The sequence below is a fragment of the Numenius arquata genome, chromosome 1 (assembly GCF_964106895.1).
Source record: "Numenius arquata chromosome 1, bNumArq3.hap1.1, whole genome shotgun sequence".
NCBI lineage: Eukaryota > Metazoa > Chordata > Aves > Charadriiformes > Scolopacidae > Numenius > Numenius arquata.
In genome coordinates this window covers 115,040,433-115,066,359 of record NC_133576.1, presented here as the reverse complement: position 1 = coordinate 115,066,359, position 25,927 = coordinate 115,040,433, and the positions used below count along the sequence as shown (strand labels likewise).

Here is a 25,927-nt window from a genome sequence, read left to right as displayed (position 1 = left end):
TGTTCCTTCCAGTTGGCTTGCCAATCGTGAGGCAGTCTGTCGTGCACGCTGTTGCTCTCACAGCTGTGGACCCCATCAGGGATATTGCAGATGGGGAGGGAAGAAGGTGGGGGGGAAACAAACTCTAAGCAAGAGCATAATCTCTTCAACACACAGACCTTAATGCAATTAGCTGTTTTAATTTTAAGAGATGCTGAGGTGCTTGAAATGTCATCACTTTTACACAGATTTAAAAGGGGTCCAGTTGCACAGGTTGCCAGCACATGGCCACTTTTATGGCACACCTCCATAAAAGGGATGGCATAAAAAAATCAGGTCTTTGGTGTAAGGATTTCAGATCCTATTCAGGTTTATATAACAGATGGCCAGCACACCACACATCTCATTGATGTGAATGGAAACATTAGCGCTATAGAGTTTCATCCATGTCTCACTGGGAGATTTATTTAGCAACTGTTTTGTAAATAGTTTGTATCTCAGTGGAAATTGTGCTAAATCCATGAAAAAAGGCAGTAAAATAAATATTACTGTAATTTCTCTCTCCCCATACTCACCTTTGTCCTAAATTAATCTTAAAATCCCACTCCAGCTAAACAGCAGGAATCATTCTTGTGGACTACCAGCAACACTTATGAAAAGAAACTTAAACAAGTGTGAGTAGGAAGTTTGTTAATGCGATTCAGATTCCTGAATCTTAAACCCCAAACACTGTATTATATTTTCCAAACCTCTCAAAACCTTTATTAGCGCATATGGAGTCTACAAAGTCTCTCAACAATAGATTCCTTTGTATTTTCCTAGCACGAAGGAAGCATCTGGATGAAATGTGAGTAACAGAAATACACACAGGTGTAACACTAAGTTTGGATCTCATACAGAGTTCTGCTCTTTTAGAATTGGGCTTAATGAAGCAAAGATTAAAATTAGTAAACAAAGTGTAAACTCAGGAAGAAGGCTCAGGGGAAGAGAACTATTAATGTCTTTAAATGACGCCTCTTAAGGTTTTCCCTATCCCAAAAAATTCTACAGAATTTTAAAAAACTGAGAAAAAACTATGTGTGCCAGTTATATGTGTATGATAAAGTTCAACTCAGCAAGGATAAATAGGATTAAAACCAAAACTAAACAGTTAAGCAACTATGCTCACCTCTTTTGGAGCCCATACTAGTGTTCAGGCTGGTTATAAATAACTTTTGCAAGGTAGCCATCATGAATTCTTGACATAGCCAATTTCTTAGCCTAAAGATCAACACGGTTAATGGTAAAATAGACAACAGTCCAGTGCAGGTATTAGCTCTGAAGGACTTTGAAGTGTTCAAAAAACTCCTGTAATACGTAACCGTGTCAAGCAAGAAATAAGTGAGTCAATACAACAAAATGGTACATCTCCAGAGAACAAAAAGTAAAGCAGAGGACAGATGGTTTAAAACAGTAAAATAATATTATTTTGATGAACCTTTTAGAAGACAAATTCAGCTTTTTATTATGCAATTTAGAGAGAAGCAAAGGGTTACACTGAAACTCCCTCTCCCAGCCCTGTCCAGAGAAAAATGTTTTTGATTTTCCTTTGTTTAATTGCTTACATTTTTTGGCCCAGCCAGCTGAGATGGGAAAAAAGTTCTCATGTAAACAGTACGGAGCTGGCAAAAAAATACTTTGTGGAGAAACATCAAATCCACAATCTTCATACTGAAAGAATGGAAGCTGATGGAATTCAATGTACAGAAAGAGAAATGATGCAATTGTTTTCTTTTCAAATTCGGACGCTGCACTAAACTGACACATAAGTTCCAAATTTATTTATAAACTACTTCATCTAGAAAGGAACAATAAAAAATGTATGCAAAGCTGCTGCCCTGCCCTGTTAGACACTTGACTTAAGAGAGGCCCTACGTAGGGAAACGTTATTTTGTTCATTTACGCAATTCAGGATTTACACAGCTTGGAGAAGAGAAGTTCAAACGACACAAGCAATAATCCAGCGTTTGTCATTCAGGAACTTGTGTTGGTTTTCTTCTTTGATGGACAGAGGGACAAATGGGTGAGTTTGCAAGGAAATGGATCTGACAGACTGAAGTTAAATTTTTAAGCTGAAGTACTTTGTTTTATAAGAATCTTCTTATTAAGCTGCAGCATTGACTGCTTATACACTCATTTGATTTGTGTAACAAAGCAATTCGGAAAGACCAACATAGTTTCCTATATGGTATTTAACAGTAAACTTAAATCTAACATCCGCTAGCTCCTAACAGCTGCTTCCAAAGCTGAGCCATAATTCAGACTGTAGGCTCACTCAACCTTTGGCATCCTCCAGAGAAGATTGATGATGTAAAAAAAATGTATGTATCAGATTCATGGTATCGGAAGTTGACCTGTCATTACTGTATCCATACTGTGGTTAACATAAAAAGTTACATGTGCAGGAGTGCAATGTGAAGGTTTCCTTTTTCCTTTTCTAAAGTTATACACAGGCAAAATTTTCCACTCAACTACAGAATAAAAATTGAAAGGCCGGCAAAGGAGGTTCTTGTTTCTTCCACATAATTAAGGGCACAGCACAATCACCACTTTTATTTTTAATCTATTTCAGTTGTATTTTAAAAGCTCTCCTGGTATTCTTAACTGTTGGTAGAGACAGAAACCTCAACTATTTTCTATCTTCTTTTCCTCATTTCTTTAGTGCTGTTTCCTTTCTATGTTTGTACACCTTTTTTTAGGCAAACTTATTTACCAGCAACTAAGAGGGTTTCAAAAGTAGAAGTTTCATTAGGCCCAAAGATGCCTCTAGGAGAGTGTCTGAGTATCAGCTGAAGCATCAGACTGGCAGACGACATGTCAGAAATGGTAACATCTCTCTTCCCCCGCCCCCGCCAAACAAAAACTAAAACTAGGATATACATATGTATTTTTAAAGAGTGGAAAGAATATAAAAAGAAAACAAGGTACCTATTTTAAAACACCGTGGGTATATTTCAGTACTCTCAGCTTTTTACAGGCATATTTTCCTAATACTTGTCTTAAGAGGAGTCTGCTCTAGCTGAGCTGCCAGCAGGGAGCTGGTACCTTGCTTTGGATACAGTCTACTAATTTCCCACTTCATACTTCAAATTTATCCCCTCGTATGCACACAAACTTACCCACAAGGAATTCAACGCAGGTATATTTACTTTCTCCAAAAGAACTGTTAGAAATCAAATTCTTCCTTGAAGGATCTTTTACAGCTACAAACTAGAGTCCAGAGTTTATTATTTAAAAAGGTACTCAATGCATCTACTATTTAAAGGAACACTTTAGGATGCATGAATCCCATACACTAAGTGAACTGTTAGATGGACAATGCTGATCCAAAATGAACAAGCAATACCAACTGCAAGTATTGTTTTAAAGCCTGTTAATCACATTTCCAAAATAAACTCGCTGAACAGCGTGTATTTTTTAAATATATTTATTACATCGCTTACAATAATCTACAGTAACGTTAAATCTAGAGAAACAACAAATTGCAACCAGGATGACATGGGCAAATATGAAACACAAGTACAACACAGTATGATGAAACAATGGCACAAAAATGAAGGTGATTTTCTTCAGCTGATTATATGAAATAAAACATTCATCGGCATTTATTTTTGCAAGTTTTACATTTTTTTTTTTGTTGATAAATCAACAGCTTTCTTTTTGGTTTCCTGCATCACATTAATACAAAAATGGTATATTTTAAAAAGCAAATAACCAAGCACTTTTCTTTAAAAAAAATAATTGTATGCATAACTTTGTAAAATCTTAAACTTATGTTGTAAATGTGCCAATATTTACAATATCATAGTGCAACTAACAAAATGAAGAGGCCTTAGCACAAACATCGTTAGCTCCTCTTTCACTAGAGTCCAAATTCCAAAACACTGTATTGCAGGGCAAACCACAAACTAATTACCTCATATAACATCAGACAACAAGTACACGCTGAATACAGTACAGCTTTTTTTCATACTTCACTGCCGAGGGTTAATTTAAGCAAATTTTAATATCATCAACATGCGCAAATACAGACACTAAAGTGTATACGAATGTGTATGTGTGCACTGTGTGTGTTTTTAACCCTTTGCTAGCGTGTGTGTACACAACACATGTATCTACATACCCATCGCCTTCTGCGGGGAGTTAGGGGTGAGGCTGAAAGATCAGGTGTGAGGTGAAAGAGGCAAAGCCGAGCCAGCCGAAAGGTGTTATGACAGCAAAACCCAGCTGAGAACAGCCTCTGCTCTGCTTGGCAAGCCCGGATTTCTGCACGGAGAGGGCTCTCCTGGGTGGGTGGGGGGGCCACACACCCACTTCTAAAGAGGGTGACAACCATTTGCTTGCTTTGCTCTGCATGCAAAGCTACTGCTGGCTGCCCGACATAAGCTTATTTTTCGATTGATCCCATCCCATCACTAACAGATAAACTGAAAGTGAAGATTAAATTAAGATCAATCTTGTATTCAGTTGTAGACCATTAACTGGATACAAGAAAATCACAGACAACATTAATCTAAGTGTTTATCAAGTGATGAGGTAATTTAGCACCATAAAGATTTTCTGTTTGTTCATTTCTTTCCTGTTTTTGACAAAGCAGTAAACTTGTGTTGATCAGAGGTTCTTTTCTGTTAATCCATTTTAGTATTTAGAGTTTGAGGACATTTTTTGTAGCATTCTGCACTATGTAAGGTTCACATCGCAGTGTGAAGTATGAAACCATAAAAGCAAACACTATTATTTATTTCAATTGTTATGCCACCTAATCTCAACCCAGGTGTTCTTCAAGGCTGTTTAACATTATGTATCCTTTCTTATAATAGACATTTATAGCCACAATATTAAAGCCCCAGAATTTTCATTTTACAGCCATATATGCCCTCTGAAAATGATTTGAAGAGAAAAATAACTATATATAATCTGCTGTCACTGAATTATTTTACAAATTGAAAAGCTATTTTCACATTGGATAATGAATGTTAAAGATTTTACTGATTTCAACAGAAGAACTTCTAATATTGTATGACTTAGTACACTGCAGACCAGTGCAGTCCAAGAGGAGATATGAGTCTGAACATGTCAAAATAATACCGTTTAATATTTATGATTAATGTTTTGTCTGTGTATATATATTTGTGCATAACATGCTATCCTTCCCACCTCGGAGTCAATCCTGATTTTGCCACTAACTTAAACTGAACAGAACTTAGCCCTTGTTTGTACACAAGATCTCTTAAAATTGTACAGAATTCCTCGGAGGAGCTGCTCAGCAAGTACAGGCTGGTGCAGCTCCACTGGCTTTAACAGAGCTGTAGCGAATCCCACCAGATGAACACCCTCCAATTATTACATTTTCCCCACATATATGTTTAAAGTCACAAATGTGACATAACTGTGCATGGGTTTCAAAGCCATTAAACTATGTATGTGCGTGTGTGTGTGTATGTGTGTATAAATATAAACATACACATTCTGTGCTTCACATGTGAACTGTTTGTTGCATAAAAGAAGAAGAAAAGAGATTAAAAAAAAAAAACCCAGAAAGTTGCAGAAAGCATTAGGGAAATAATCACAAGTATTCATAAAGCTCAAAGGAAAGCAAAGCATTCACAATCTATACAAGACTCTTTAGCTACATCATAATCACCTTAGAGTAGGCACAAATAACGCAGCATCCAGAGAACTATAAGAGGTTCAGACACTATAAAGTTGCTTAAGCTATTCCGTTATTTAATGAAGTTGATGAAATCTAGGGACAAACTAAAACCTGTGCTGTTGCAAAGCAGAACTACAGAATCAAGAAACACAATTTCAGTTTCACCCATAAACTGAAACCTTCTGGTCTTGCTCAAAAGAAACATTTCATTTCTGCTCATGTATAATGGGAATTACATTCCACACAAAAGGGATCTCAAAGTCTATAAACAGTGTACCTTTTCAATCTCTAAGGGACTTTCATTCCTTAAATGAAATATTAATGATACATATTGCCCCTGAATAGCCCCTTAATACAAGTCATATGTTGAAATGATTAAATGTTATGGACTAGCATATTCTTTGAAACAGTCTTGATGGAAAACTCGCTATGATAACAATCACTGATATAAGGTCCATTTTTCTTTTCCACAGCTAAGCAAAGCCGTGGGATTCTGGTTTGCTGGCAATCTGTGCTCCCTGCGCAGAACAAACATTCTTAATAAACTGCCTTAAGCAGCAGTAGCCTATGTGGCAGAGGGGAGGAAAAATCAAATTCCTGGAATTTATTTTCTTTACAGGGAAAAACAATTTTCAAAACGTCAGTATTTTGTTCAGTCTGGTGGAGTTGTCTGAATTTTTGGAAACTGATCCCAATGCACCTTTACATGATACACGTTTCTTGGGATTCAGTAATATATTTTACAAAGACATTCCCTCATAACAGGCAAAAAATGCAAGTAACTTCACAGCTGCGAACTTTTTCAGTAGAAGAGCCTTAGGATCGGGGCATGCCCGGGGTGGGGGGACTGTTCCTATTGCTGGGAACAGTTTTAGATCTGAAACCTGAAGCAGGAATGGCAAAACATGTGTTTTGAAATGGAATGACCTGACTGCTTCAGCAAACCTGCCAAATCAATGACTTTCTCTCCAGGTGATACTGGAACCAAGTATTGAAAACAGAGAAGGTAAGTTTTGTATTCTGCTGCCCTTTTACTTCTTTTTGCAAATATCCTCCATAAAGAAAATGATATCGATAGAGTGAAGCCATAACATCACATGCCAACGTTTTCCAGCTGCTGAATTTTATTACGGACACATCAGTGTAAAGGAATTATTTCACTGCATTTAAAAGTTGGCATGTGGCAGCTAAACATTTTCTGCTATTAAGTAAATTTTCAAAATATATTAAATCATCACTAAGTAGCTCAAAAATATAATCTCTATAGATTTCTGTTGAGGATCAGAATCACACTAATTTTTAATTCTTACATCATTAGCATTTGAGATACTGAAAGGAAACGTGTAGTAAGACTGTAAAAGTGTGGGACCACTACACTATGGGTTTAAACACAACATAAATTTTAAAGCAATATGCAACGCGAGATGGGAAATACTGCTATTACTTAAAGTAGACTAAAATTCTCACAATAAAGCAGCAGAAAACAAATAAAATTAGTAGATATTTGTTAAGCAACTGGTTATAATGCGTGACCTACTTTAACACTAAAGGAGTTTTGCATATTCATGCTGTACAAAATGACCAGCTATAGAAATTATGAAAACAGAGAAATTAGGTCAATAGGAGGATGATTTACAGTACCACCAGTTCTGTAGGCTTTCATTTAAAAATGCATAAAATGTCTTATTGCAGCAAATAAAAAAAAAGATGTTCCTGTCTTTAACATAAGTGAAAATAATCACTGGTTTCTCAGGCAAAATGTGTTTTTCCTAAAGGTGTCATCACACGTGTGTCAGATGCCACTGCTAGCCAGCAGGCCCCCATCTTTCCTTGTCTGGAAATCTGTCCATATTCACTTGCAACACCCAGATGATCAGCATTAACAGCTCTTGCCCGGTAAAACATTCATGTTGTCTGTGAACACCCTTCTGTTTACAGTCATCAAATGGCAACGCAGTGAAGAGAACTCGAACACTGCTTTGAAGGCATTTACTTTTTGCCCTGTGACCACATGGGATTTCTTCTTTTCATGTAGATAAAAAGACTAAACTTAGAGTGTTCCAAATGTGCGTGTGGGGATCAGACAGTTTGGTGCAAGCAGCTTAATATGGCAGGCTTCTTTTCTTTTCTGCATTTTACCTATTCGTTGGTAAAAGCAAAGCACTCATTAACTGTTCATACAAAAATGAATAAAGATACCTATGTTAAAAACAGAACATATAATCAGTACCTTAGATGAAATAAAGGACTGCTATTCATAAATGTGCCCATTATGGATTTGTGCGTTATATTCACCTTATCCAATCTTCGTTCCTTAAAGTGTGCACAATGAGGTTTTGTATTTGATGGACATATTCAATGGCTCATTCATTACAAATTCTTGCATTAAAATGCAGTGGTAAAGCCAAAAATACCCCCACACACTAGAATTAATTTGGCCCCATGTTTTTAATATTAAATATGCAAAACTCTTTTGTGCGATTCACTATTACTGTAAATTAGCAGCTATTCTCTTTAAAAATGTTAAACCTTCACCAAATCACAAACCATAAACATTGTTCCATTTTCTCTTTTACACTGAGTCTCCTACTGAATCCATATCATCCGAAGAGAGTGGGCGATACAGGTCCTGTAAGATGAAGTGCAGTATAGATTTGTTTATTGTGTTTGATTGGTTGCACTGCAACTGTCTTACATTCTTTGTGTTACTGTGGACCAGAAGATAGTGTTCAACATAAAATACACATATTCTATATAACCAGATTTTTGGCTTAATGTCATACAATTATTTTTCAATCAACAAATAGATGGTTAGAAAATAAAGCTGGAGTTTCAACGTACAACATATTCTAAGAGGCAATTATTTTTTTCTTTGATTATTTCCTATTAAACACTATTAAAACAATATTTGTCTGTTCTGGAGAGTCTCCTAATTGTTTGGAAATTTGGCAATCTGAATTTAATCTTAAAGGGAATACAGTTCCCTTTTCGCTGTTTCGCAAACAACAGTAGGAAAGTAAGTGCTTACCTTATCTAAGGTAATCAAAACTTGCCCCCCACTGGTGACACAGCATGGATCCAGCAACATTTGAGCCCCAGAATGCTGAGACTGAATATTGCCATTACCTATATTGTACTGACAATGGCATCTCTCTCTTCTACAGTTTTTCTGTGTCTGTGTGTATGTGTAAAAAGACAGCATGTAAAATCCCCCCGTCACCGGCTCTTTCTGATGGTAGCCAAGCAACCGGCTCATGACAGCAGAGGGAGAGGCTGAGTGTATGGATCCACTTTGGTTTTCCAACACCCACTCCGAGCATCCTCTGATGGATCAGATAATCCTCAAATGCCAGAGGTGTTAGGGGATGATACATTGCCCTGTCCAACCTACACAGCGCAACAATCCTCGCCAAGGCACACAACAGAGGAAGTTCAGTGGGGAGAAGTGGTAGAGGACAAAGTACTATCTTTTTAAGGTGAATTAAGCACAGTTGATGGTTTAGAGAGGCACCAAGTAGGCAGGTGCCCAGCACAACTCATAGGCAAGCTCTGATACCTTTAAGCTGTTTCTGGGGATCCTTTAAGTATAAAACATATTTATGTAATAAAAAACAACTACAAGACAAAATACAAGAATGCTTCAGCATGGAAAGGATGATGGAGCCAGCTTTAGGGTTGACCTTGGTTGGGCACTTTTTGGGTTTTATTTTTTTAATCACAGGAAGATAACTGAGACAAAAAATAAATCTAAAAGCTGTACTATAAAACTAAAATGAATGCTTTACAAATGAATGCTTTACTACCTAAAATGAATGCTTTACAAATTTCAAATTTACAAGGTTCTCAATAATCTATGCTGGTTTACGTTTTACTTGGAGGCATGATATAAAGAGGATTTAAGTCCTTTAAAGGGGTTCTTCATTCCTTGGAATGCTTATTCTGCATGTATTTTGCCAATGGGCATGTCTACATACAGTAGCAGACATGTTAAACTGGCAGACTGAAAATCAGATCTTAAATACATTTCTATTTCATTGTGAACAATCTAGGCAAAAGAAAAAATTTAAACAAACCAGACCACCTCATTTTGAATACTAATTAGTTAGTTAATTATTAAAATTTTCTTATGAGCATATACAGTTTTGGAATTTCTAATATATAGTACAGAAAAAAAAAAAATTTACTCGACAGTGAGGATAACACACCAAATGTTTGAATCTTCCAAGTGATTACTCATTCCTCTGAATATTGAAAAAAATACATTCAGAACTTACAAATAAGATATTTGTGAGAACTGACTTTTAATATTTGGGAAGTACTTTTGTGGTTACTTTCACTAACTCTATGGTTGTTTCAAAGTAAAATCATGCCCAAGATCTCAGGATCATTCTATGGCCTTTCATATACTTTTAAATACTTGAGACTTTTAAAAAGTTTTCCTTCCTGCAGGAATTTTCCTTGCCTGTAATTAGCCAGAGCTGTATTTCTGAAAAATATGAGAATCCATTCATTATTTCTCATAGATCAATAAAAAGACAAAACCTGCTGAATGAATAAGACTTCTTGGCCACATACAGCTCAAAAAAAATCCTCATATACACAGAATTCAACTTCTTTGTTTGATTGGTCAAGAGGTACCTTAAATCTAATTTTTTATTATTCTATAGGCTGTAGTCTCTAGGGAAGTAGAAAAAACATTTAAAATAATGGCAAGCAATGGAAAATTAAGTATAAAGTATAGTACATTTCCACCCTAATTGAAGTAATAACTCTGATTACAAGACAGTGGAAAAACAAGCTCACAAACTATTATAAAGGCTAGTCAAATAAAATGTAGGGGTTGCTATTATGTATATTTATTGTTATGATTGCCATGACACCTTTTCTGAGTCTGCATCATTAACCATTCTCTGTTGCGGTAGGAAGTATATGCATGTGCAACACAGTAACTTTCTGCTTCAACTGAGATAAACCTGAATTTCAGACTTTTTCACTCTCTGTGGAAATACACAATTGACTACATAGCAATTTAAAACTAAGAATCTTAATTTTCTATTTAAGAATAAATATAAAGAAATAATTCAATTATAAGAAAGCAGAACTACAGTACACAGGCTGCAAGTTTAAACACTCAGAAGCTGAAAAAAACAGAAAAGTCCAAACTATTCCTAGTTCATTTTCAAGTCCTTGTATTACACTCATGAAATTAATCTTTCAAATCTTACTTTCCTCAAACATAGACTGAATTTTGCCTCAGATTATAAATATATAAATTTCACTGATTTCTGAATTTCTGGAAACAACTTAGCCATGTACATATGCAAGTGAGAAAGGATGAAACTTTATCTTTCTATGATCTGGCTTTTGAGGGTAGAAAATTTTATTTGCAGGGTTATGAGAGTACTGTTTTCATGAATATAATACACATATCACAGCAGCATTCTTGGCTTTATTTACATCAATGGAAAGTCTTCCATAAAAGGCCAGATTTTTTTTTTTTTTTTAAAGGTGAATAATGAAATGTCAGTAAGTAAGAAGATTGATCAATCCCTATTTTAAGTTGCCTAACGCATTCCATAATTAGAAGGAATATTTTCTTTGGAAAATTCTACCATCTCTACTATTTTTAGAGGTCTTTACTATTCACAGGGAGAAATCCCTCAGCTTGTGAAGTACCTTGCTTTCTGCCTTTGAATTCAAAAGCATGACTTCTTCTCACCTGTATTTCCCAGGACAAGCACTGGCAGCCTGCCCAGACTCCTGAGCATTTTGACGGACCAAGCCTACAACTCCCTCATAGCACTTGGCTGGGGACATTGAAGAGCTGATTGATAGTTACATTGAGGGGAATCAGGCTATGCTAGAGTCAACGTTCCCTGTCATCTTCCAGACCCAGTACGTACCACTGGCATCCCACATACCTGATGGCACGAGAACAGCACTGCTCTAACCACAGGGAGAGAGAGGCAGAGAAAAAATGAATTGCAAAGCTGAGCTGGCATTTCCAGGACACAGCATCTTATTCCAGTTCTAAAGCAGCAGCTCCCTCAAAACTCCGCATAAAGAGAGAAACTCAGACCAGTCAGGCACCCAGCCATCACCTTCAACCCCAGCAGCCATCACTTTTCTTTCAGGGCAGGAATACCTCACCTCTCAACAACGGGGACAAGGAGGGCGCTGAAATCAGCCTCTTCTCTTGCAGGTCTACCACATGATACCAACACCTCCTAGGGAACAAACCTCCTCCTGAAGCTGGCTCATCAGCCCTGTAGCTGAAGCCATTGAAGACAAAGCAAAATGCTTTGGGTTCAAATTTGTTTTACGACAATATGGCACATAAAATAACCTGTCTTCCAAATAAAACTTAAATGTTAACATACAAAAGATGGTACTAAAACAAACCAGAACACTGTCTATACTGCTAACAAGAAAATTAAGATTAGTAAGCACTGTTTAATTGCTGTTCATAGGTCTAATTTAGTCACTAGAAGACCTTTAATGACACAATATGTTTTTACACTGAACTTCTAGCTCATTCACTTCACAAGTTAAACACAGAAGGAGTTGAAATAAATTCTCAGAGCAAGTGTAAAGTTTCAATCCCTGAACTCTGAGCGTTGATTTTGCAACTTAAATAATATTATTGCAATGCATTTTTACATGATTGCAATCTATTTTTACATGAATGTATTCCATGTTTCATCAGGTAAAAAAAAAAATCTGTCTAAAATAAAGCCAGACAAGCATGAAAGGTCCCCTACTGAGGTCAAGGGGACTGGATATGAAAATCTGAGAAGAATTCAACTCTTTTAACAATCTCCTAACCCTCCTGTATTTTACTTCAATATTTATTTTCGGTACAGTTAGCAATGTGATTATGTTACCACTACAGAGCCCTTTGCATCCATAATACTGCCACTTAGTGATCCTGTTACACTTTCACATAGGGAACCTGGATAAGAAGCAGCACATTCACTCTCCTCTTCACATTTGGAAGTCAGAAACCTTGTGGACAAACACCATTTGTGTCTAATGTGCTGACCACATGGCTCCCATTCACCCACCCACAAATGTTATTAAAAAAACGTTTCTTTACTGTGGGGAGAGAAGCATCAGTGGTGGGGAAGGAAGCTTAGGAATGTTACCAATGAAAAGAAGACAGCCTTACAGCAAATGAAAATCCACTGTATACTGATATAATCTATCTAAACAGACATCCTTACATCACCAATGCATAATTCATTTGGAAGACTCTTTCTTCCTTCTTCAGCGACTTATTAATGATTCATTAATAAGCTTTGAGAGAAAGAGCAAAGAGGTGTGGAAGACATTGCATTCAAAAAGATTTTAGTACCAGCTTACCCAACTGAAACTTGCATCTTTACTCTCTGTGTACCAGGACACTACCCTGAGGCTTCAAGCTGCCGCTCACTGGCTATCTCTGTACTGCAAGATCACAGTTGGCTTCTATATCTATAAACAAGTCATGGCAGAAACCCGCAGCTGTATCCCAGCCTGGGGTGAGACTTGGGCATGAACAATTCCTCAGCTCCCTGGTATACACCAGATATGAAGAAGGGTACACAGGTTAGAAGTGGGTTGTGCCGTGCTACAGCTATTCCTGACCTGGATACTTGAGGAATCAGGTCTGCACCAGCCCCTAAAGTCAAGCACTGCCAATTTTGTACATAATCCCCTTCCTTTGAGAGACACAAATTACGTCTTTATTTAAAAACTGAAAAGGCAGAAAAAGCATGTGTTCAAACTGTGTTTATAAACAAGTCTGAAATACAGAGTACTGCCTTAGGGAAGCCTTCATTGAGAACTGATCACAGTTTAGAAAATAGCAGAAGATACGATACATAGACATCTGTCCCATTGCTTTTGAACAGATACAATTAATTAAATCAGCATGTGGAGCCTTTTGGGTTGAACAAGAAATATCTTGTCAGAGGGTTACAGCAGGAACATAGGTACTACCTTAATTCTGGATGCTTAGGCACATTGTAGATTCCTCTATGCACGATAACTAGTGGGAACCTACAACTACTAACAACTCTGGTCCAGCAAAGTGACTGACAAGTCTCGCGCTGCCTTGGTACTGATAGTATCTTCACTGCACCAGGCTATGATATCACAGCTAATCCATAGCTAAATTCCACAATGCGTTCTTTCACCTTGCCTCAAACTCAAAGCTGTTTGTAGGTTTTGCAAGTGACATAATGCCCATGGTAACTTAAGAATGAAAAAAAGGTCTTTGACAACATGAACATTTCCTTCCATTTGTGAAATGTTTGGAAAAAGAAACTGTAACAAAAATAAAAAGTTGTGTAAAAAAGGAGAATGATGCCCCTGCTTTTCCCTTCCAGGATATACCGATTCCCAGCATACTTAGCATACAACAATACAGAATAGTTGTATTCCACTTCAGAGTGTTGTACAAACACTACAAGGACTGTAGCCAGGCTCTTCCACCCTACGACTCTACTCACAAAGAATCAGTGGGGAGAAGGTTATCGGATAATGGCTATGCTGGATTCTCCCCAGCCATGCTCAGAAATTAGTTTCCTTATTTCCTTACCCTCTGTTTCCGTAGGCTTCCTGGGCTGGTGGGAGATGGGCTTGGAGACTTCCCAGAGCGGGGAGTAGAAAGCTGGCTACCAGGGGTTCCATTCACTAGAAGGACAATGAATTGAAAAAATAAATACAAGGCATTATTAAAAGCAAAGAAATAGTTAAATCAATGTATCTCTTTTCATTCTTTGTTAAACAGATTGATTTGCTTTTGCTTAATGTTTTAAACATTAAATAAGGTAATTCACAAAAGAACTGTTTCCTCAGAGTTTTGGCTCATGAAACCAATTTTTATACAGAGTGCAAGCAAATAATTAACAAACCTGAAAATACTGTTTAGTCAATGGCAGAGAACATGATCATGTTTTCTTAAAAATGTATTGTTCCTGTGCTTGAAAGTGATGGGGAGCGAGATGCTATGTTAACCTTAACAGACAGTTGCTATATGTAAACCTTTTCATTCCATTTAGTTATGGCTCGAAGTGCTACCCACCAAAAATAAAAAGCAGCATTGCTTGCAAGAACAAATCAGCCGCTTGCTGTTCCTCACTCATTCATTTGAAGCGATTTTTGCAATACTATCTGACCCAAACATCATCTCAGACTTAACCCAGAAGGGTTTTCTAGAGGCAAATAAATTGGATGAAACACCTGAAGCCTGACTTACAGCAAACCATCACTTTCTCAAATAAGTTCCTTCAGATATGTCAGTGTCTATCATATTAAAAGCATCTTTTGCATGCATGTGACATTATCCATTAAATTAACAAAACAATACCAGCAGAGGACAGAATTCTACTACAAAGTAATCACACAAGAGGCTATCGATAATGTTCACACTGAAGCACTGATAGAAACACTACAAAGCGTGTATCACATATATATGTAAATATTCTCAAACAAGCAACTGTTATATCACAGTTCATATTTGTCAGTAGCAGGGAAAAAAAGAACCGACAATCAGATTTCCAGATTCTGAATCTTAGTTGAATATTTACATACTAGGATATCAACAAGGCATTTGACTTACCTTCTATGAGTTCTAACATGGACAAAATCTTACTGTTTAACCTGATAATAGCAAGCAGCAAAATTCCTGCTCTGTACTAAGCCAAGCTGTAGCCAAACTGAGAAGCAATGGGATTAGTTAAGGATAGCTGGGGCTGCTCACAGAGTGAGCTGAATGCGATGCAGGATTCATAAGCAGAAGCCTTTTCTGCGTAAGGCTGACGTCTTCAGAGCAGCAGTGGGAGGTGCAGGTGCTGTCTTAGGGCTACATCAAAGGTGTCAATTAAGCATAATGCTGCTGCTTCACAACGCTGAGCCACCGCAACCCCCACTCGCTTTCCACGGAGCCCCGAAAGCCTAAGCAATTTTATATGCTGTGCACTGAATCATAATGAGGTGCCTTTGGGGGCAATATACCAAATGACTCATCCGAAAATCAAAATGACAATAACTCTTGTAAAACCTTGGCTGACTGGCAATCTAGCAAATGCTAATTCCTTTGGATAATACAGTAGGTATTTTTAATAGATTTTTCTTACTTTTTACATAATACATTGTTCTCACTGGCTAATGCTGGGCCTGCACATTCTAAGGAAGAAACATGTATACCTACACACACATAAATAAAACACACTATACTGCATGATAAATAATGATCACTTAATAGTGCTTAGGTGCTATGACTGCTCAAATCTCAACATCACTTTGAGCAAGGCATTGTTTAAGGTAAAGGTGCAATATATTTATATAACCATAGGAACAATAAGATACACTAATTGGATTTAAATAGACTACTTTTATAGAAACCCATTGCACTTATTTAGGCTTCAAATTCTCTTTGTACAGAGGACAACGGTTTGCGTATATCAGCACTGATTCAAATGTCGTACTAAGCGTGTGTGGGAGAGCACATGCATATGTGGACACATTCACTGAAGTTCATACAGTATTCAGCAAAACACTCCATAGGTCTGGCCAATAATGGCTAAAATCAAATTTATGTTAAAAACTTCTGAAATCATTCGGGAAAAGGGCAACATGAGGACATTAAAAATGAGCTTTTTGGAATCTCAAACTTCTAAAGTTTTAAAGGGCTTCTTGTAAACTAATATGGTATTATTTAGAAACTAATACTAAACTACTATTATTCACATGGAGCTAGAACCCAAGACTGCTCAGTAACAAGACTAGTGCTCTGCCTTCTCTTTAAGTCAAGCAGATATTCTTAGGTCTTATTATTATGAGAAAATTTAAGATAACAGATATACTTCAATAAACCTTGTAGCACTAGGCACCAGTTCCTGTTCCTTATAGAGTGACTCCTTCCCTATAACTTTCAACAACAGTTTTTCTTAGAATTACTATTGCAATTATTCTGTCCTGAAGACAAAGACTTCAGGCTACCAAGTGGAACAAGACAAATAGATGTAATGGGGTATTTGAGCCTTGATGTGTTTCTCACATGTTGATGAGTATCTATTTGAGATGAAAAAACAAAGTACTATAAAACCTAAAAATTACTCACTTGCTACCATCAGAGTATCCAGAGCGTTTAAGCTAAGCTCCAATACTGTCCCTAACAGCACTTTTTAAAAACTAAAATGATGACAGTTGTGCTTGTGTTGGCCATCCGTACTATGTGAAATCAAGATCAAGGCTCTCAGGAGTTTTAAGTGGAGTTTGCTCACCTCCTTACCTATATCCAAAATATAAAGACGCTAAATACCTAAAATGCATACCAGGATTTTTGTGAGCATACAAGGACTCTCTATGAAGAGCTGTTTAGGAAACTTTAGAGATGACAATTAGCGTTGGGGATGAAATTCCTTTTACTAGTCTTTAGGTACCTATTGTGTGGGCTTCTACATCTGAAGTAGTTTTCTAGACCTTATTTTAACCAAGTTGCTGTCATAGCATGAGTTGTATCATCCCAAGTAACCATCTAAAACAGACCCGATGAACAACTTACTAGGAGCATCCGCTGCAGTGTAGACTTCTAAAGCTAGGCAAGATGAATCCAAACTCATGTACCTAGAGGTTTAGGATATGCTGGAGATGAAGCAAAATCATCAAAATTCTCCCCGCTTACCTTGGCGGATTTTATTCCAAACGCAGAACTCCATTAAATAAACTCTGATGACTAAAGACCATACAAAATCTACATTAAAGTCAGCCTGAACAGGGACTTGTGTGAGGTGGGTTCTATTCCCAGCTCTCTACATGCATCTGCACAACATCAGACTAGTCATGTCATCTCTACTACTTGTCTACTTGGGCTTTAAGTTCTGGCAGAATGAACTCTCTGTGCACATCATGTTGTCTGTCTTCTGGATGGTCTCCATACCTGAAGACATACATTACTATTACTACTGATATTAATGTAATGTTTAATACAGATATCACAACAGGGAAGAAATGCTAATTCCTAATAATTCCCCAGTCCACTCCAGGAGCCCTCCTTTGTCATCTTCTTGTTTATGGCTGCTGGCCATTCCACCTCTGACCCCAGTTCCTTGATATGAGGTGCTGTATCAGGAAGAGACTGGACTGATTCTGACACCCTTCCTGAACTCCATGCACAATCACGACACCATTCTTACATGACCAGATAACAGGGCAACAAATAGGTGAATAAAATATATAATATTTAATAATAATGCATTCCTGATAAGTACAGAAATATAGTCTCAACTGCCCTAAATCTCATTTCTAGGTGGAATGCATTCTGGTTGGAAACTGTATTCCTGTCCAGTATCTGCACTGCATTTCTCACTGACTGATACAGCACATGTTCCTACAGCGAACCTTGGTGTAGATAAAGACATATGAAATTGGTAAATCACTGTTGTGATTAATCATGTTATTGAGTGAGGCAAGAGGTTTCTTGTCACTTTTTATTCATAAAATGCCAGGGGTCAGAGACTTCAGCTTAATACACAGCGCCCTCCCATCATCTCATGAAAAAGATTTATCCATTCAAAATTTCACAGGTGAAACGTATTAAAAAGCTAAAACAATAACAAAATTATTGTGACTGCTCTGAGCAGATGTATGCAACTGTTTAGCTGTGAACTCCTTTCCTTATTGTCCTCTCTTGCTGAGGATGCATAGAAGGGCAAGAATCCAGCTTTGTATTTGTTTTTCCAGCACCTGGCACACACATGAAGGTAGAAAACCCCACAAAATAGAAGGCTAAAGCTGAATACCAGCAAAAAATTAGAAAAGTTGATTTGAAGTATCAAGTGCCAGTCTGAGAAGCTGCAAATGCCACTGCACTGTATTAAAATCATACCCTCCTGTAAAACTGCCTGTTGATGTGTTAGCATCTAGTACTTTATAAAAAATGTTAGGATGTCTCTGTGTGTTTACAAAAGTGGTTTGCCAAACACAAAAGGCTGTTTGAAGAGGAAAGAGAAGACTAAGGGAAAAGAATGATGCAGGCTTTTTTGCAGTCACAACTTATTCACAACTGGTACAGTCGAAACTAAAAAATGATTTACAGAAGACACAACATCTGTAGGTCATATTCAGCAACTGTTAGCTAGAAAATGGTGATGTCAGATCACTACTGGACCTTGTCTCAATTACTCCTGTAGTTTGTCACTGTCTTTTCCAAAACATTTTTCTCTCAAGAAGATTATGTAGTTACAAAGTAGTTAGGGAACAAACCATACCTTGCCTTTTCTTTCCTTCTGCTTTTGCATTCTACTTGTATACATATCTTCATCTTCATCTTCACTGGAAAGGAGAGAGCTTATCCAGAGTGCCACATTAAGCAAGCACCCTCTTATCACTCCTCAGTAAAGACAAGGCTTATCACAGAATAATAGATTCATTCAGGTTGGAACAGACCATTAACCTAGCACTGCCAAGTTACCACTAAATCATGGTGACTCAACCACTTCCCTGCGCAGCCTGTTCCAATGCTTGACAACCCGTTCAATGAAGAAATTCTTCCTAATATCCAATCTAAAACTCCCTTGATGCAACTTGAGGCCGTTTCCTCTTGTCCTATCGCTTGTAGCTTGGGAGAAAAAAAACAGAACCCACCTCGCTACAACCTCCTTTCAGGTAGACATCGAGAGCAATAAGGTCTTCCCTGAGCCTCCTTTCCTTCAGGCCAAACAACTCCAGTTCCCTCAGCCGCTCCTCACAAGACTTGTGCTCTAGACCCCTCACCAGTTTTGTTGCTCCAGCACCTGAATGTCTGTCTTGTATGAGGGGCCCAAAACTGAACACAGTACTCGAGGTGCAGCCTCACCAGTGCCGAGTACACATGGACAATCCCTTCCCTAATCCTGCTGGCCACTCTATTTCTGATACAAACCAGGATGCTGTTGGCCTTCTTGGCCCACTGGGCACGCTGCTGGCTCATAATCAGCTGTATATTGACCAACACACCCAGGTCATTTTCCAACTGGCAGAAAGCATGCAAGTAGTTGAGAAAAATCCCAAATAACCAGTACTGCGTTCATTTTAACTGATGTTAAAGTGTCCTTTGTTTACATTCCATCTTTGCTAGAGTTTATGGCAAGACATTTTGCAGATACAAAAAGAACATCTCTCTGCCATTGAAGACAAGGCTTAACAGACCCATACAGAGCCTTCACCTCATCAAGAGATCAACAGATTATAAATGTCAGCAGAAAGGATCACCCTCAGATCATGTTTACATTCCCATCCGAGCAGCCACCAATACCTGAATACCTGTAAGTCATCAATGCCTGTGGTAGCCGCAACATGTAACCCAGACAGTGCAGAGCTCGGCGGGGACTGTAAACCCTCCACAAGCTCAGCCCACTCTGATCTCCATGGGGTAGCCACTATGATGGCACTTCTACCTCAACCTGAGGTCAGCTATGTCCGCACTATCAAGCAGAGAAGTGCTGCAGAAATGTAGATATTGCAGACATGCCCAAGATCTCAGAAGACAGGAGCCTTCCTGGAAAATGCAATTCCCTAGAATCCATGAGTACTTTTTTTGCAGCCTCAGAAGGTAAGTGCCTCTTTTGTTTTTTTCTCTGCTAATTTCTTGGCTGCTAATTACATGTAGTACCTAATATAGAGAGCATCTACATGTACCTAAGATTTAATGAAAATCTCTCTTTTGAACTGTTTTGCCTAATTGAAAAGACTAGGATTCTCAAATCAGCCTATGCAAATGGAGTGCCAACTCTGAGGACGTTTCTTATTCAGCGTTTAACTTTTTAATTCTTTAAGAGGGTTAAACTATTCAGTCTAGCCAAATCTTTTTCTCTTACTAACTCTTGATTTTTACTACAAGCTATACAATTATAAAATTGAATTTTTTAATGATTAGTGTCAAATATAAACACCATAAATAAAAAAATAAAAGGAAGTCAGGATCAAAGTAAAATCATCTGGATCTGGAAATCCCTGGGTCTGTAGGATGACTCCATCACTCCCATGGGTTTGTACTGTTGGCTTCAGGGAAGTTTTGCTTCAGCTTATTTATTACAAAATCTGTCAGCTGAGTATCTATAACTGTGTGAATAAAAACATGTGACTTGGCCAAAGACAATATGATATGTCATGTTCCTTCCTTTGGGATCCAAAAGACCTTCTTGAATCAGGTGGCTGAGGAAGGGCTGTTTCTGGATAACAGCCTAGGGATGAACTATCAAACTAAATGAAAACATACCTTTTTGTAGAGGAACACACCTACTTCTTTTTTTCTAACTAGCTGAGCAACGTACAAGTATCTGCTCTAGAGAAGCTTTCAGTAAGATCCAATTTCCATATCCTAAACCACTTCTTTCTTTAGGGAACATCCACACTTTGGATCAGGCTTTACTTTGACATGTAGCTTCACCATTTCTTTGCCCAGGTGCATTTATTTTAAAAAAACACACAGCCCTTGGTAATACGACCTACTCTATCCATTCTTCACATATGTTCCCTTTGTGATTTGGAATAGATACGTATCATTCCAGTTACTCTTGAAATAGGCAGCTGTCGCACTAAATGACTGAAACTCCTAAATAACTTTTCTTAACACCAAATCTGAATTGCTGTTACAATTAAGGTTCCAAGTATCTGAAATATTTTGGGTGATAGTTTGAGGGAAACAGGAGGGCTAAGGAGAGCTCAGAGAGGAGGAGAAGCGAGAGGGAAATAATTTTGAAGGAGGTGCTCAAACTGAAAAAAGAAAAAAAGAAGCTACTTTTGTTAAGAGCAAGTCCAGAAAATTAGGGTTGGGATTTCAGAGGCTAAACCAGAGTTCACCCGAATGCAGTATCTTTCCTTAATTTAATGGATTGAGAGCACAATAATTCCAGCCATCTCATGCTGCTCTTGATTTGATTAAAAATAATGATCATGAAGAAGTAAGAGCTGCTTTCTTCAAATCTCTTACCTCCTCACCTGCGTTGAGGCTGCCACCAATGGTGTTAATTGGTAGCTGGACAGAAACCGACAGCTACTAAATAGCCGTCAGACATTCATAATTCTCAGTCACCAGCAACGGGCTGATACCCAGTCTCACTGAAATTCAATGTCTCTTTTATGATGTCTTTTCCCAAATAATATTTGATGCCAACAAAGAAACATCAAAGTGTTTTACAGGCTTTAAGAAGACATCAGGAAAATTAAATAGAGGCGGGATTATCTATTGCACTTGGAACCAGACTTCAGACCTCTGCCTGCCTGGGAGGTCACGCTACCTTTCTCTGCTTCTCTTTTTTGTCTTGTTCCCTGATTCTCTTCTCTATTTAGACTGAAAGCATTTTTAAGCAGACAATACCTCAAACACATTTTCAAAAAACCAGTAAGCAATCTCTCCTGCAGTGAGATTTCTGTCTTGTGGTACTGTTTTGAAACACTCTCAGATGTAAATAAAAAACTGAACAAAACATATAATAACGGAGAAGTCAGCAGTTATCACAGATCTTCCTAGCTTGCATGTACTCTTTTAAGAAAGAAGTATTCTGTGTTTTTATATAAAAATAGGATACATCTGCTCTCAGGAGCTAGGTAGGCTACCAAGAAAATATGAACACACTAAGCATATGCTCTGTTAAGAAAAAAAAAAGGAAAAAGCAAGGACGGAAGAAAGGTGAACACCACCTATAGAAAAGCATACATTCCTCTTAAATATGTTAAGAAATGGTATAAAAGCAGATGCAGCTCACTGGGGATTTTATAGCTCAAGAAAGGGTGAGGAGTGCATGTCTCCCATTCCCTTACAAACTTGACACATATTTCCTTGCCCTCACTTAACCAGAGCAGATATTTGAACCTGCCTGGCACTGAGTGATAATGTACCCTCTGGTATTGCCAAGGGTCTTTCTCTGCAACCCTGCAGCCTGCTTTCCACCCTCAGCTTCACCCTTTCCCCCATGATGTCACAGCAGTGTCCCTGTGGCACAGTATTTTTGATCCTGTTGTTCCCATGCTATTACTCCCATGGCCATATACCAGCAAAGTCCAAGAGTGTTATGGCAGGTTCTGTATGGGGCTTTCAGGCTCACCAAGGATGCTGGAGGATGGAGGGAGGAGGGAGAAAGGCACCTCCAAACCATAAGAGTTATCTAAGACCCCTGGGAACGTCACTAAGAGCCCTTTGCCCCCAGCACCAGATGAGACAATGAGGGAAATGGTTCTCTGGAGCAGTGGCTGGGGGCCCGCCAAGGAGAGGGAACACTCAGGATCCTTTTCCTGGTCCCACACACAGTCAGGGGCCACCACTACAATGTGAGACTGAAACAGAAAGCTCTGCACATTAGGGGTGAGGGCCTTCAAGCAGGATTTTCTCTAAAAATCATTTGTTAACATTACTCAATTTATCTTCAAAGCATTGGTTTCGCTAAATTGGTATTGCTCCAAACTTAGATATGCAAAAATGAGACACAGGCATTAAAGAAAACCAACAAACCAAATAAACAACTCCCCAGAATAACCCCTCTGGTTTCTGTAAGCAACTTCAGAAACTACTAGGACAAATTTGGGAAAGTTCACCACCCCATACCACTATTTGCTCAGAACAAGGGTCTCATGGACTTCATTGCACTTTTAAATCGTTTTGTTCAATCCAAAGTTTGGCTTAATTCATTTACCACTTGAAATTCTGTGTCAAAGAAGGGAAATGGTTCTTGAGGACAGTATTTGAGTGCTTAAACCAAAGCAGACTGTCTACATGTCCTAGCCTTATTCACACATCCATTTCTCTAACAATGGGGAAATGAACCAAAGACTGTACCTTTATTAACTCTAAAAATGATTATCTCTATCAGCTGTCCTGGATGAGCAGACAAATAATGTTGAATACCTACATTAAAGACCATACCATACTTTAGATGCATACAGGAGAGAATTAAGGGTAACTCACAAATATCCCTTCATTTTAGGATTTTATCAGTTTTAATATCCAACTTTGAGATTTTTACATTTTTTAAACATAGTCTTTGTCTATGCAACTTTCCAATTTTGGCCCATGTAGATACCCATGTGTATTATCTTGATATGGGCATGAATGGATAAGTGAGGCAGGCATCTGATCCTTTTGCATAGCAAGAATGTGCAGACTTTTCAAAACACAGGAAGAATCAAACAAGAGGAATCAGATTGTTTCTAATTAGCAACACGCTCTTCTCCATACAGCTCACTTAGCTTTTTCTCAAGGGTACACTATCAATAATGCTTTCTGCCTGCCCTTTATCCTGGCTTTTCTCAACTTTCTTTTAAGATACAACTCTTCACAAAATGATACATCTTTCTTTTTGGAATGTGTATGTATTGCCTTTGATCTGAGCAAAGAATATTGCTTTTCTTGAGTATTTTTTATGTCTATCCCTAAGGAAAGAAAAACCTCTAACAGTGGTTTAAAGATGAACTGAAAGCAGTTTAAAAGCATAGATTAAAAAAATACATATGCATTTATCAAGAACAACATAATAACAAAAGCATAACTTCTACTTACGCACTAGCCATTCAAGAGACTCTAATAACTGAGCTGTTTAATGTAAACAACATGGAAAAAATTATCTGCTCATATATGCACTAGATGGTAATTTCTCTATTCTCTTACTCTCATGGATACATAATTCCAAAAAATAGGCAGTATTTTTAGGATTACTGGATGGCAGAATAGTGAAATTTTTATATATTGTCTGCATTTCATGGGAGAACTTTGGTTTTTGTCTAACAACATATAAGAGTTAGTGTTTCCTTTTCTTTCCACTGTTGTTTTTATTATGCAGTGTCTAATATGAAATTGCATATTTTTTAAATCCATTCATTGATTGGTTTTAGTTTTACGTGATTTAAAAACAATTCTTGAGGGCAAGAATTGCCCACTAAGTACAATATTGCTTCTTAGTCCCTTGGTCCCCCACTTAGTCCCCTTAGTTCCCCTTATTGCTTCTTAGGCCCTTGCTTTATTAGGGCCACGAAGATGATCAGGGGCATGGAGCACCTCTCCTATGAAGACAGGCTGAGAGAGCTGGGGTTGTCCAGCCTGGAGACGAGAAGGCTCCGGGGAGACCTTGTAGCGGCCTTCCAATATCTGAAGGGAGCCTACAGGAGAGCCGGAGAGGGACTCTTTGTCAGGAAGTGTAGTGACAGGACAAGGGGTAATGGTTTTAAATTGGAAGAGGGGAGATTTAGATTAGATACTAGAAAGAAATTCTTTACTGTGAGGGTGGTGAGGCACTGGAACAGGTTGCCCAGAGAAGTTGTGAATGCCCCATCCCTGGAGGTGTTCAAGGCCAGGCTGGATGGGGCTTTGAGCAACTTGCTCTAGTGGGAGATGTCCCTGCCCATGGCAGGGGGGGTGGAACAAGATGACCTTTAAGGTCCCTTGCAACTCTAACCATTCTATGGTTCTATGATTCTATGATTCTTTTTATTACAGTAATTTGGATGTAATTACTTATGCAATAGGACAAGGGGTAATGGATTTCTACAAAAAGAGAGTTGATTCAGACTAGATATAAGAGCTGATCTAGTTGAAGATGTCCCTGCTCATTGCAAGAGGAGGCTGGACTAGATGACCTTTAAAGGTCCCTTCCAGCCCAAAATATTCTATGATTCTATGTATGTAAGGTTAGAAATAGGCTTTCTGAAACATTCCTCAGGGAATCAGTACTGGGACTTGGGGGTGTTCGCTGATGAGAAGCTCAACATGACCTGGCAATGTGCGCACTCGCAGTCCAGAAAGCCAGCCGCATCCCCAGCTGCATCAAAAAGGGTATGGCCAGCAGGTCAAGGGAGGGGATTCTACCCCTCTACTCTGCTCTTGTGAGACCCCACCTGGAGGACTGTGTCCAGCTCTGGAGTCCTCAACACAGGAAGGACATGAACGTGTTAGAATGGGTCCAGAGGAGAGCCACAAAGATGATCAGAGGGCTGGAGGACCTCTCCTATGAAGACAGGCTGAGAGAGTTGGGGTTGTTCAGCCTGGAGAAGAGAAGACTCTGGGAAAACCTTATTGTGGCCTTCCAGTACCTAAAGGGGGCCTACAGGAGAGATGGGGAGGGACTCTTCATCAGGAAGTGGAGCGATAGGACAAGGGGTAACAGTTTTAAACTGAAAGAGAGAAGATTTAGGTTAGATAGCAGGAAGAAATTCCTTACTGTGAGGGTGTTGAGACACTGGAACAGATTCCCCAGGGAAGTTGTGGATACCCCATCCCTGGAAGTTTTCAAGGCCAGGCTG

General features: G+C 38.3%; 1 protein-coding gene across 7 annotated transcripts in view; it reads right to left on the bottom strand.

Annotated features, from left to right (window-relative positions):
* DCLK1 (doublecortin like kinase 1) overlaps window positions 1-25,927 on the bottom strand; it is a 248,884-nt gene that overhangs the window by 49,108 nt on the left and 173,849 nt on the right. For 2 of the 7 annotated variants that reach the window (XM_074166074.1, XM_074167447.1), the window contains exons 5-6: window positions 14,253-14,347; window positions 8,244-8,300 (exon numbers count right to left, since the gene is read on the bottom strand). In XM_074166074.1, the coding sequence (XP_074022175.1) occupies window positions 8,244-8,300; window positions 14,253-14,347 (152 nt within the window). Of the gene's footprint in view, window positions 1-8,243; window positions 8,301-13,648; window positions 13,652-14,252; window positions 14,348-14,919; window positions 14,929-25,927 lie in introns of those variants that run through there. The other 5 variants (XM_074163010.1, XM_074163814.1, XM_074164602.1 and 2 more) reach the window with 4 other exon arrangements.